The sequence below is a fragment of the Daktulosphaira vitifoliae genome, unplaced genomic scaffold (genome assembly GCF_025091365.1).
Source record: "Daktulosphaira vitifoliae isolate Bord-2020 unplaced genomic scaffold, ASM2509136v1 Scaffold_4, whole genome shotgun sequence".
Taxonomy (NCBI): Eukaryota; Metazoa; Arthropoda; class Insecta; order Hemiptera; family Phylloxeridae; genus Daktulosphaira; species Daktulosphaira vitifoliae.
In genome coordinates, this window is record NW_026099575.1 from 25,383,532 (window position 1) to 25,396,779 (window position 13,248).

The 13,248-nt window shown below is 30.6% G+C and overlaps 1 protein-coding gene across 10 annotated transcripts in view; it reads right to left on the minus strand.

Moving 5' to 3' along the window:
- LOC126904841 (uncharacterized) overlaps positions 1-13,248 on the minus strand; it is a 47,872-nt gene that overhangs the window by 25,954 nt on the left and 8,670 nt on the right. For 6 of the 10 annotated variants that reach the window (XM_050684138.1, XM_050684135.1, XM_050684134.1 and 3 more), the window contains exons 2-3: positions 10,328-10,435; positions 9,004-9,030 (exon numbers count right to left, since the gene is read on the minus strand). In XM_050684138.1, the coding sequence (XP_050540095.1) occupies positions 9,004-9,030; positions 10,328-10,421 (121 nt within the window). In that variant the 5' untranslated portion in view covers positions 10,422-10,435. Of the gene's footprint in view, positions 1-442; positions 476-9,003; positions 9,031-10,327; positions 10,436-13,248 lie in introns of all 10 variants that reach the window. The other 4 variants (XM_050684136.1, XM_050684131.1, XM_050684129.1 and 1 more) reach the window with 1 other exon arrangement.

Consider the following 13,248-nt stretch of genomic DNA (forward strand, 5'->3'; position numbering starts at 1 on the left):
AGAATGATATCTATATCATTATAGTAATCGTCATATTAATTTAATTTAAGATGTCTTAATATTTTATTTGTGTAATTATTTCTAATGGAATGAAATAATTAATATTTTCTTAGATTTTACAAAAAAGATTATAATAATATTTAACATTAATATTGTTAGGGAATTAGAATGGGGAAAAAAAGATATCCTTTTATACAATTTATAAAATTTTAAATATATTTTGAAATGTAGTTTATTTTTTTTTTATTTTTTCGGGGGGACAGAGGATTTTTGTATAAATCTAATTTAAATTATTTATGTAACATTAACTAGTTTATATGATAAATGTTCCATTCTGTGTTATTTTGAACTTATTTTTATTTAAATGTTCAATTCATTCTTAAATTTGATTTAAGTTAATGAAAAAACTTTGTATAAAATAAAGCATAATCATTTATCATACCTTTATTATTATTTGCTTTTTCTAACAAAATATCTAAAACAGTAAAAAATGTATGATAAAAAAATAAAGTTTCAATTTTAATTAATAATTGCAGACTTGAAAATCAACAACGTGTTATGTACCAAAAATTAAAAATTGTGTTAGTACTAGAAAAATGTTCTGAATTATTATTAGTATGATTGTTTTAATAAATTAGTTGGTGGTGTTTTAGTGTATTATCGTTTGTGTGTTTGTTGGTGTTGTAAGCATACGACGTCTGTAAATATCGGATGTGGTAGTCATACTCTCATGGGGTCAAAAATGTTTATTAAAATTTAAGCATATCTTTTTAGTTGCGTTTTGACCACCGGCAAGTACGGACGCTTTTATCGAACTTGTTTCCGCTGTTATCGCTAGATTAGTTGTTTCTCTCGATTGTCGTTTTCAATACATTTATTTTCTTTTTTTGTATGTCTCGTTTAGTGATCTTTTAAATGTGTAATCGGGCCCCGGTGGAGGAGGGCCGATCTTCCCTCATTGACGACCGGAGTCGNGGCCGATCTTCCCTCATTGACGACCGGAGTCAATAACTTTAACTAAACATTATTTATCCAATGAGAGCCTGTCACCTTCAATAAAACCTCAAATCTCCATTCGGGCCGTCAGCAAAAAAAGCTAAAACTGGTTCCATCTCTCCATCGTCATCACCAAACGATGTTATCATGACCGATGGTGCGTTGAACAATAATTCTAATATCAATTCAAACGTTACACACCATAAAGATAACCCATCTATTCCATATACCGGTCACATAAAACCACTTAGTCTATCAACAATGTTTTATTCGGTGTCTCGCCTAGCGCGCGTAGCTCCGTTCAGTGCGCTAGATATCTTCGCTTCAGTCACACACACAAATTTTGCCATAGTAAAGAATGCTGCGGGCACTGCGGCTTAGCAGAACACACCACGTCACTCTGCCCTGATATATCTACTTCTCCGCCTTCCTGTATTTTTTGATACAAAAATGATGACAACTCTAAATAATGCCAATAATTCTTTGAACTCCTGTCCTGCCTTTAATATTTTACAATAGAATATACGCAGTATTATTTCACACACTCATGACCTTTCTTACCTCTTATCTGAACAAAAATGCTCCTTTGCTCTTTAATCAACGACTTGGATTTTACCCAAACGGTCCTACCACATCAATAATTTTAACCTCATTCGTTCTGATAGACAGGATGGTTAACGGTGGAGTGGCTATTGCTGCCCATTACACCATTCAAATTTCCCCTATTACTATTAACGAAAATCTTTTAAATTCTCTACGTATTCATTCAATTGACCTTGATGGTATCGTTGCTTTCTCTAACCATTCTTCTCCTGTATGTCTTTGGTCTATTTATATTACCCCCTTATCCAACCCTTATCCATCATTCATTAATTCTATCTTTAATTTGTTTCCTCCTAACACCATTACAGGTGGAGACTTAAATGGTCACCATCCAACATAGGGTTTTCATGACAGTAATTATCATGGCAATTTTATTTTTTCTTCTATTTATTCTTTTTATCTAAGAATTATTAATGACGGCTCCCCTACTATCGCTAATCGCCCTCCTTTTGCCGACACAGCTGTTGATATTATTTTTACTTCTCCTTCATTATCTTGGTCTCTTCATTAGTCTGTTCTTGATTGCGTCTATGGTACCACCCAATACCCTATTGTAATTTCTTACTCTTCGCTTTACCCCAATTATGCTCCTGATTCTCCTCCCCAATCTCATTATCCCTTATTTCATTTAAACGAAGCCAATTGGGGCTTTTTTCAGCTTACACTACTGTTGTTCTTTTTAACTTTTCTCTCTCATCCTGTCCTTTAATTGACTATAAAACTTTTGTCACTATACTTAAAAATGCGGCTTACTCCTCTGTACCTATAAAAAAAAGCACTAAAAAAATATTCCTTCCATCCCCATTATGGTGTTCTATTGTCTGTGCTAATGCCGTTAAAGAACTCTTTCAAGCCTTTGGATTGTACAGATTTACTGGTGCAGTCTCAGATTTCATTTTCTATCGGCGTATTTGTTCTACCACCACTCGTACTTTGAAAATAGCAAAAAATGATACTTGCCATTCTATTTGCTCGTCTCTTAATCCATCTTCATCCTTCCCTCACATATGGTCAACTGCTAAAAAGTTTAAAAACTGCGTAAATCGCCGTTCCTCTTCTCTTAACAAAACATGGTTTCCATCATTCTGTAATAAAGTTCCTCCTTCTTATGTTCCATCTTTTAAAGAATCAACCCCTACACCATTCCTTTCCTCTCTACTTATAACTCTGTTTCTCACCCTTGAACTATGCCGTTTACTTCTAAAGAGCTCACATTAGCAATTTTTTCACGCGCTTCTTCTGCTTGTGATCTTGATGGCATCTCTCCATTAATGTTAAAACATCTTCCCCGATTTGGTCTTGATAATCTCCTAATCATATTAAACTCTATTTAGACCGATTGCTTAATTCTTAATAACTCCTTCTTGGAAATGTTTTCATGTTATTCCTATACAAAACTTCAATTTACCCCAGCTTCTTTCCGACCTATCACTCTTCCTCCTCACTTTGTAAAACTGTTGATTCATGATCAAGTCTTGACTAGACTGGTTTCTAGAAAACAACACTCTCTTACCTAATAATCTCTTTGTTTTCAGGAGAGGTTTGGGTACAATGAATTGTCTTTCTTCTTTTATTGGTCCTATCTACGAGCCATTTTGTAATAAAGAATTTTTTTCCAGCTATTTTTATCAACATTAAAGGAGTTTTCGATTTCGTGCATATACCCACCCTTATCGAGCGTTTATACTCAATCAATGTTCCCCTTTTCTTTATAATATTCTATCATCTTTTTTCTCTCATCGCCTCCTTTTTATTTCTTCCCCGTCAGGACTATCGGTTTCTAGATCTACGTATAAAGGATTACCTCAGGATAGTTGCTTTAGGTCCATTCTTTTTAATATTTACATGAGTCCTATTAGTAATAACCTTTTCTCTTATGGGTGTTCCTCTCTGTTTTATGCAGATGATATTGTTATCTTTTACTCTGACAGCTTTCTTACAAGCGCTATATCTATCTTTAATAATTCATTATCTATTCTTTCCTCTAGTCTCCTTTCTTCTTATTTCACTTAAGCACTAGAAAAAAACACATTCATTATTTTTACAAGGAAATATATTGTCCCTCATTATTCCTCAAGTCCGTCTTGACGGACACTTTTTCTACCCTTCACTCTCTGTTACATATCTAGGTCTTATTCTAGATCCTAAGTTAAGATGGGTTCCTCATTTCCAATATCTTTTCTTATTTTTATAGCGTTGGTCTAATTTCCTTCAATGCATTATTGGCACCTTGTGGGGCTGTCACCCTTCTTCTCTTCTATTAATCATCAATTCAATTATCCGTGCCAAAATAGACTACGGCACATTTCTTTTTTCCTCTGCTTCTTTATGCCATCGTAAAAAATTAAATACTTTATTTGCATCTTGCTTACGCATCCGTTATTGGTGCCCTAAATTTCACACCGATTCTTAGACTTAAACTAGAATATTATTGCCCCTTATTGAAATTAGATGTAGCCGTCTAGCTGGAAAATTTTTACTAAAATCTTTAGCTTTTCATAACTTAATAATCTTTAATACATTCAAGTCAGTTCAGGTGTTTTGGCGCTATGTCCCCAAAACTTAACCTATACTTGTTTCTCTATGTACATCACTTACTACTTTGGTCAATGCTTTTCAAAAATCGCATAGTAGGCTCCTTATTTATGATAGTCCTTTCGATGCCCTCTTACTTCCCCTATAAGTACCATTTTTCCTAACTTTTGTAACTATACCACTTTAAGCCTTCATTTTCTTCCCTCAACCTCTTCAATTCTTATATTTACGAAAACTTTCCAAACTTCTGCTTAATTTTCACTAATGGGTCCGTCACGTCCCTTAAAGTAGGTTGTGCGTACTTCATCTCTTCTTTTCCTTTAAAATCCGATGCCTCTCATCATATTTTAAATCTTTCCTTATCTAATGCGTGGTCAACCAAATGGTCCTCACTTGCCTCATATTTTGCTCAATGGCATCGATCAATAACCCCATATCCCTCAAATTTCCCCTGGTTCCATCGTCTTGATCTCCCCTGCAAATCTATCGCCGCTTTCTCCCGCTTAAGAGTTGGTCACAATTTTCTAATCAATTTCGCCTTCAAACTTCACCTTAATTCTGTCCCTCTCTGCCACATTCACGAGGAGGAATTTATAAAGAAGATTTCCCTCATTTTTTAATATTTTGTCTTGCTCTCAATTCCAATAGGTTCTTGTTATTCAACTTCCTAGCCACTCATGGTATCACTAATCCTAATCCTTAATTCTGGTAATGTGTCCATTATTAACTCAATTATACCTTTTCTTTTGTGTGCTGGTTGCTCCATGTAACTTACTTGCAATGATTGACTATAGTAATTTGTATTATATTTCATTTTATTTTTAACTCATAACATGAATATCTCTTGTAAATAATTTTATTACACTTTTGTTTTCTTTCCTGTTACTTCTTTTGTTGTAAATGTATATATTTGTAATATTTACTGTTGTTTTACATTTTAATTGTTGAGCCATAATATTTTTAAATAAAGGCTATTTATAAAAAAAAAAAAAACATATCTTTTGTAAACATAAGAGGCTGCGAAAAAATGTAAATTTTTTCATGAATTGCTACAGGTATAAGTTATTTGAGCGTTTTACATTTTTTTTAGAATTTTTTTCATGAATTACTTAAAATAAATTTTATGGCACATAGCATGTTATTGGTTTCAACTCGTCACTTATAATGTTGTCATTAAACATATAAAAATATATTGAAAAATTACTTATTGAGATTCGATTTTTACAATTTTTTTGTTAATGAAACTTAGTCCGGAATTACTCCGAAAAAATTGTTCATGATGATCAGATAATATTTTTTAATATTCCCAGAACGTTGCAACATAATATTGTAAATTAGTTTTTTGGTCTTCGTTAATTATTGTATTTCTGATTTTTGATTAATTATTGTATTTTGATCATGTATTTAATTTCTGATTGGAATGAAGTCATTTTAAATGGGAGACTTCACAATGACCTTATAATGAAGCTAGTGCACTTTGAATTAGTATGATACCTCTCTAGTAAACATTTTTAGCAGCTGTAAGACCCTTTATTTCAATGATCAGACGGCCTGCTATCATTTGGTTTAACAATAATATAAATTTTATTGGTGCAAGTAAGGAGTAAGTGTTACTTGAAAAACAGAAGAAAGGTGTACCATACAAAAACAATTGACTAATGAAGGAATTCTATGGAAATTTATACCACCCTGTGCAATCTACTTCTGCAGATTCTGAAAGCATAAGTGAAGTCACTAAAATAGCACTTTAGAAGAACAATAGTAGTAGAAAATTTAAAATTTTGATGAACAATTAACAGTCTTAAGTCAAATATAAAGATGTGTTTGGTACTGTTTGCACTGCGAGTGTGACCTACCTAATCAGGTTTTATTTTATGGGTAGTTGCTTACAATATTTTTTTTATTCGTTCGTGGAAGTGCCTTCTAGATAGATTTCTTTACAGTTATTGGTATATACGTCATGTTTTTTTTGTTTTGACGTGATTATAGTAGTTTATGCATTTATAAAACGATAATTGTAATAAGTACGTGATAGGGTTAGATACAATAATCTATCAAGGTATAATAAAATTGTTTAATTTTCATTAATTTAATAATATTTTGTTGCAACTGATATTATTATTTATTAATTGTATGTTTGTTTAATTATTTAAGTTATTAGCATTAAAGTAAGGAATTAATTTTTTTCTTTGAAATTAAGTTTGGAGAATATAAAGCGCCAAAAGTGCAGTCCATAATATTTTACTTAAATTTTCTTTTTATTGTATTTGTTTTAAGTTTTTCTATTTAAAGAACCTATAACTTATTGAAAAGTGTATGGATCAATACAATTTTTTTATGAGAAATAATATTTATATCTCTGAAACAGAGATATAAATATTATTTCTCAATGAAAATCAAAATGAAACATTTGATATACTTTTTCTTTAAATAACACCTTCTCCCTTTATATATCATAAATATATATAGTTATTTATTTATTCATATATTACAGTTATAAATCATAAAACTTGTAATCAGGATATAAATAAGGAAATAGGAGATCATGTATCTTTTGTAATAATCCATCATTTTTTAAAATTAAACACTACATATTTGCATCGAAGTGTTTCTTATGATAGTGATTTTAGTCACTGTCAGATATCATTATACTTGACCCAACTAGGCCACATCCTCACTATGCTGCGAGAGCAATATGCCACCTTACTGTACTGGGTTTTTTTTTTGTTTATTTATTTATATATTATATAACATATAAATTTTATGTTATTATTATAATTCTGTGTATTTAATAAATGTATTATGTTATGTAGGCCTAAAAATTTGATTATACTATCTTTTCATGTAAATGTTAAAATCTTAAATTAACAATGTAAGATAATATATAATGTAATGTTACTCTCTTTGACAAATTGTTATTAGTTTTAAACGAGTTTTTGGTGTTTTTGTAGCTAATTAGTGGTGGTACAATGAGTCACTTAATATTTATTTTTTATTAGTTATTTATTTTAGTGGTATAACTATCATTTATGGGGTGTTTAAATTAAATTTACGTAAAAATTAAATTAAAATTGAGTTAGCTCGTCATCATTAGTGCACTAAACTAATTAAGTGTTTCATAGACTGTATTATTTCCTTAAGGCGACTCTACTTATTTCAAGGAAGCTCATATCTAAAAAAAACCAAGCACAGGGGGGACGTGGGACAGTCGTGACGTAGCATAGTTGGATCAAGTATAATGATATCTGACAGTGATTAAAATCACTATAAAAAAAAAAACGTTTCGGTGTAAATCTATAGATAGCATTTAATTAAAAAAAATTTGTGGATTATTTCAAAAACTACATGATCAGCTAGATCCTTATTAATATCCTGATTAAGAAAAAGTATGTCGAATGAAAAAGGGATAATTAAAAAATATTATTTCTCATAAAAAAATTGTATTGATCCATACACTTTTCAATAAGTTTTAGCATTATATGGCAATTTTAAGTAAAAAAAATTGAAAAAATATCGAAAATTAGCAATTTTTAAATTTGTAATTTTTTTGAAGGTTTATGATTTTTTGACGTATCAAAGAAATTGGTTGGGCGAGAGCTGAGAAAAAGTGGTAACAGACACAAAAAAAAAACACATCATAGTGTCGTACGTCGGTAGTGCTCCAACGTAGACACAAAAGTTTAACACAAATTAATTAATGTTCTTATATATATATATATCGACGACGAGTTCGTCGTTCGAGCTCTTCTTGAGTCTTCCCATTGGATAAACTGATCAGCCCAAATCTCTCTAATTAGTGGATTACTAAAGGGGTAGAGTTTAGACCCGTCAGCACAGTCTAGCTCAAAAGTAGCAGACTGAAGGGTGGCTCCTTGTCAGCCACCAGCACAACTACCTTTTTACTATACCCACTAAAGGACGGTTAAGCCCAAACACTAGCCAGCTCGTACATTAATTATTAAGATTGACTAAAGGACCAGCAGTCCAATCTAGACTCTAGCCGCACACACGCACACAAATTTCAAGAATACGGTGAATATAAAATATTTGCGCTAAGCCCAGATTTTTAAATAGTTATTTTATTTACGAAATGTATTAAACACAAAGTCAAATATAATATAAAAATTTAACACAAAAATTAATTAAATCTTACAAAAATATAAAGTTTACAACAACGACATAACCCGTAACTCGACGTTTCTTCGACAAAACATCCAGTCTTGTCTCGCCCAGTAACGTTTCCTATACTTTTCATGTTTCCCTTTTATATTCTTTTCCCCACCATTATTAATTTGCTTACCCTGCATTTCNCCCCACCATTATTAATTGGCTTACCCTGCATTTCCCTTTTATATGGAATTATTATATTGCTTAAGAGTTGAAAAATTGCTTACTACTATTGTAAAGCTTACATTATACTAAAATCGATGTAATTCAATACTTCCTCATCTAATTACTACATTAGTAAAACCAATACCTTCTCATCTTCAAATCGAAGCTAAAAATGTTTCTAATCTCATTCAGTAAACTTATGTTTTAGTTTTCAGGTGCCACGATGAGCGGCACATGATTTGTATAGCCCCCCTTCTAATAAATATATTCTATTAAATGAGTAACTGTGCTATAATAAATTTGCATAATAGTCATTAAATACGAAAATATGTCATCATATAATGATAAAATCTTTGACCTTCTTATTTTCAATAGGTTTTTTGTTTGGATTATTAATGACAATCAATGAAAAAACTAGAGTACATTTTTGTTGATTTAAATCAATTTGCCCCTCACGTACTGAAATAAATTATGGCTTATTCTTTAAAATAAACAGTCAAATTAAATTAATAAGTTGTAATATCAAAATAAACTCACTTGTCAATTTGATTTTATAAGTCGCCTCTGGAATAATATTTGTTTTTACTACATGTGTTATAGATGATAATTTTTTTTATTATATTTTATAATATGTCATTTATAATACACGATGTAGATACTCAAAAATAGATAATATAAATACAAATTAACTTATTGACCAATTTCATTCTAATTAGATAAAAAATCACACAAAATATAATTGCATTTATTTAACAGTTTGATGATTATATAATGTTGCATAAAAAATATTAAACTCACAACATTATTTATATATTTTTTTAATAATCTAAAAATTAAACTGATTTTTTTTCTAGAAATCTTTTAATAATTTTATATTCATGGTAATCTAATAGTTTTTATTGCAATTAAAAAAATAGGGTTTAAGGGATCTTAGAATAAGAAATTTAAAAATAAATTATTTTTTGACAAGTAATAAAATCTAAAAATTCTATTATTTTATTTAAATTTATATGACTTAAATTTATTTAAGCTGAAAGCATCTAGATGAATAATCAATAAAACGCATTTTGACACAACAATGAATGACTTAACTTTTTAAAATAATAAATGTTTTAATCTTAAGAAAATAATAATTTAGTTTTTTTACTCGTTAAACACATTATTAATTTAACTTATTTAAAAGAAGAACGTTAAATTATCATTGTCACATTTTTTTAAAAAAAATATAATTTAGTTATAATTTAAATCTTCTACAAATCGATATGCGCAACAAATAAGGCAGTAACTCACTATTTCTTATTTTTCAGGAGATAAAAAATAAAATTTATTCTCTGATTATACTCTATGTTTATTAATTTTTAAGTAGTTTAATTCCGATTCAAACTAAATTATTGATATTTTGTTGAAAGTTATAAGAAGAGTAAAACATAAATCCAAATACCTCATAATCTCAAAGTTAAACTTTTTGAGTTACACCTTATTCAATTTGTATTCAAAACGAGTGTTCTATCGTTCTTTTAGTAAACGTTGTTAACGCACTGAGCTGGTCGATTGACGTCTAGAGTACTCGTGCAAGGCGGTACTCTGTGGATACGACGACATTTAAGGGCTATTTGAGCAATATTCACAGATTAAGCTACACAATGTAACTCATGTAGTTAGGTTATAACGACATTTGATATATTTATAAATGACCTAGCATCACACTCTGTTTATAATATTTTATGATTACAGTCCACCCACAAGTATTATCAAAATGTTTGTAATTTCATAAGAACATATTCTAAAATTAATATCGACCCATCTAAATTTTTTGTAAGAAAAGCGTTAAAAATTATTATTTTAAAATTTAAAAATTTACCTTGTATTAAATCTTCCCTTGAATTGGCCATAGAATTGAATTCATGAAACATTATTACAAATGTGCAGCTTATCAAACTTTTTATGAATACCATGGCAATCCAATAATCTGTAAACATATTAATTATAAGATATATTAAATTTTCAACAACTAAATTATTTTTTTTTTAAAATTAGTAAATTACTGTGGGCAGTAATCCCCTTGGGGCACGTCTTAGAGTTGACCAATCGTCTCCAAATTTCGTACAATTTATTTTTTCATGTATTCGAATAATTCTAGGGGTTGGCACATTGTAGTTTTTAAATTTTATTAATAAGGGTCACCCTAGTGGGCACACTTTATATAATTAAAAAACAGATAACAGAATAATCAACTATTTCAATATAAAATAATCTTATTCGAGAATTAGTCAGTATTAATGGTGTTGTCATAACTAAGTTGGGGTTTGGGGGTATTAGTTCTCCGAAATTTAAATTTAGTCCCCTCGACGTCATGGTTTTTAGACCTTGTTAAATTTTATAAATGGCTACTTAATATTGTATAGTTATTTTAGATTATTGGTAAAAGGAAGGAGTTAAAAATAATATTTAACTACTGTCTAAACCTAAGTATTACAACAATTTAATTCAACAAAAAGTAAAAAACAACAATTATGTGATGGTGTCATGTTACCATTATTGTGAGAATTACTTTAATAAAATACAGACAGCACATCCGCTTCCTGAGACTGATGAATTAACAAATAATATTTATTGCCAATTTGGCAATAGTTCTAATTATTATAAAAACCCAAAAGACCTGACCATCGTGGTTAGTCGATTCCAGTGCCTTGTGTCTATCATCAGTCTCAATACTCGGTTGTCGCTGTCCGGCTTACTGCTTAAAGTAAAGTCTTTGTATTTTCTTTTTTAAACCTATCTACTCTCTTTCATAACATTTCAGAGTACTTGTGTCTTGCACTTCGTCTGCACCCCATACCTAGGTGTTTCCCTTATTTCCTTCCTATAACAACAGCCTTTCAACACCCACAGCTAACCCGGAGTGTCAGCCGAGCACGGTGACTGCTGTACGACAATACGCACGTGAATACCTTGACAGCAGGTACCATATCCTCATCTTTTCTTCGTACACATTACCATTAAATTCACCACCATTTCCTTTTTTTGTGTTACGACAATTATAACATACTTACGCAGCACTGAATAATGTGTTACATGATAAATCTAGATAAAATAGATAGGTTTGTAAACCTTTAAAAAATCCCTAATAAGTGTATAGTAATAAGTTTGTTGTTGTAACTTTTAAGAATTTATTTGCTTTTGAACAGCAGTTAAAGTGGGAAAAAACAGGAAGGGGACTATAATTTTTAAAAAATGAGAAGCGCATCACAAAGTCAGTATCAATATTTCAATTTATTATGAAAATAAATGCAAAACAGTCTTTTTAATTTTTAAATATTATACATGTAACATGACAAAAAGTATCTTTCTATTTTTTGATCTATTTGTATATATATATATATTTGTGTTGAGCCGAATGCATACTGCAACAGCGTTTATCAGTTTGTGCGCGTGCGAGATAGTCAGCTGTGTACTACTTCAGACCGGTTCATTTGTGTATATTCACCCCGCTCCTTTCCTATCTTGAACGTCATTTGCACTGCTCACCGCATACATTGTCGCCTTATGATTTAAATTGTTCTTAGTAATTTCCGGCACTGGGTATTTAGTTTTTTTTTTTCACCCTACTCTAAAAGCTAGCCATGTTGTCACCAATGGACCGCCGGGTCAAACGCCGGACGTTTTGTCAGAAATTAGCCATCGTCGGAACTGGTCCTTTAATTTTCGTCCGTGGTGGTTTTTTTTTTGTTGTGTGCGCTACAACCATAATAATTGTTTTTTTGTTTTGTCGTGAGTGCCCGTTATATTAAAAATTTTTTTTTGTCTTACGGCGTCGGTTGAGCCTGCCTCCTATTCTTTAGCCCTTCGGGGATGGTAATGTATATTTTTGTTTTTAATGTTTTAAGCCAGAATTTGTTTTTTTTATTATTAGTGCGCCGTGTCATAAGCACGTGTGGTGAGTTTTTTATATTAAAATTTTTTTTTAGGTGCCCTTATTTTTTTTTATTTAGGTCCCGCAACATGGCATGTCGTGTGACAAGACCACTTGTCATGTTATATCTATATTTTTTTGTGATTTTTTTTATAGGTTTTATATTATATTTTATGGGTGATGCGTATGTATCAATGTGTATTAATTAGTACAATGTGGTGACGTAGTGCATTTTATTCCGGGGTGTCCCAACGTCTTGCCAAGCTAACAAGTCTAACTGTTGTTAGTAAGTTGTTGTAAGTCTAACTGTTTAAAACATGTCGCCTACTTGGGACGTATACCCGCCGTGCTTAGCGGTAATGCCGTGATTAATAGCCGGTGGTTACCCGAAGACGTTCATCGTATTATCTAATTGTAAAAGTGTAGGTGTAATTATTTTTTTATTAATATCTGTTTTTTTTTCTCTCTGTTACCCTTTAATATGTAGACGAGGTTTTTTGACCGCTCATTTTTTTGCCTCGTGTTAACTTAATTTTTTTTTTTTACTTAATAAATTCCCCTTAATTTAACTTAATCATCATATATTTATTTTTTTGCATGTTTCATCTTCAATGGACTCGTGTATTTTTTTTCTTTCAAAAATCAACTCCCCTAGTTTATAAGGTACGGGCAACGGCCTTATATAAGGTCATCCCTGATCCATATGGTTATGTGACAATAGTCACGAGGTTTTGGTGTACATCTACTATCAACGACTCAACAGACATCAACTTTAATCTCTATTAATTTTATATTTTAGCTTCGATGCGAAGCTGAGAAGGTATTGGTTTTACTATGATGTGTTTTTTTTTTTTTTTTTTTTTTTTTTT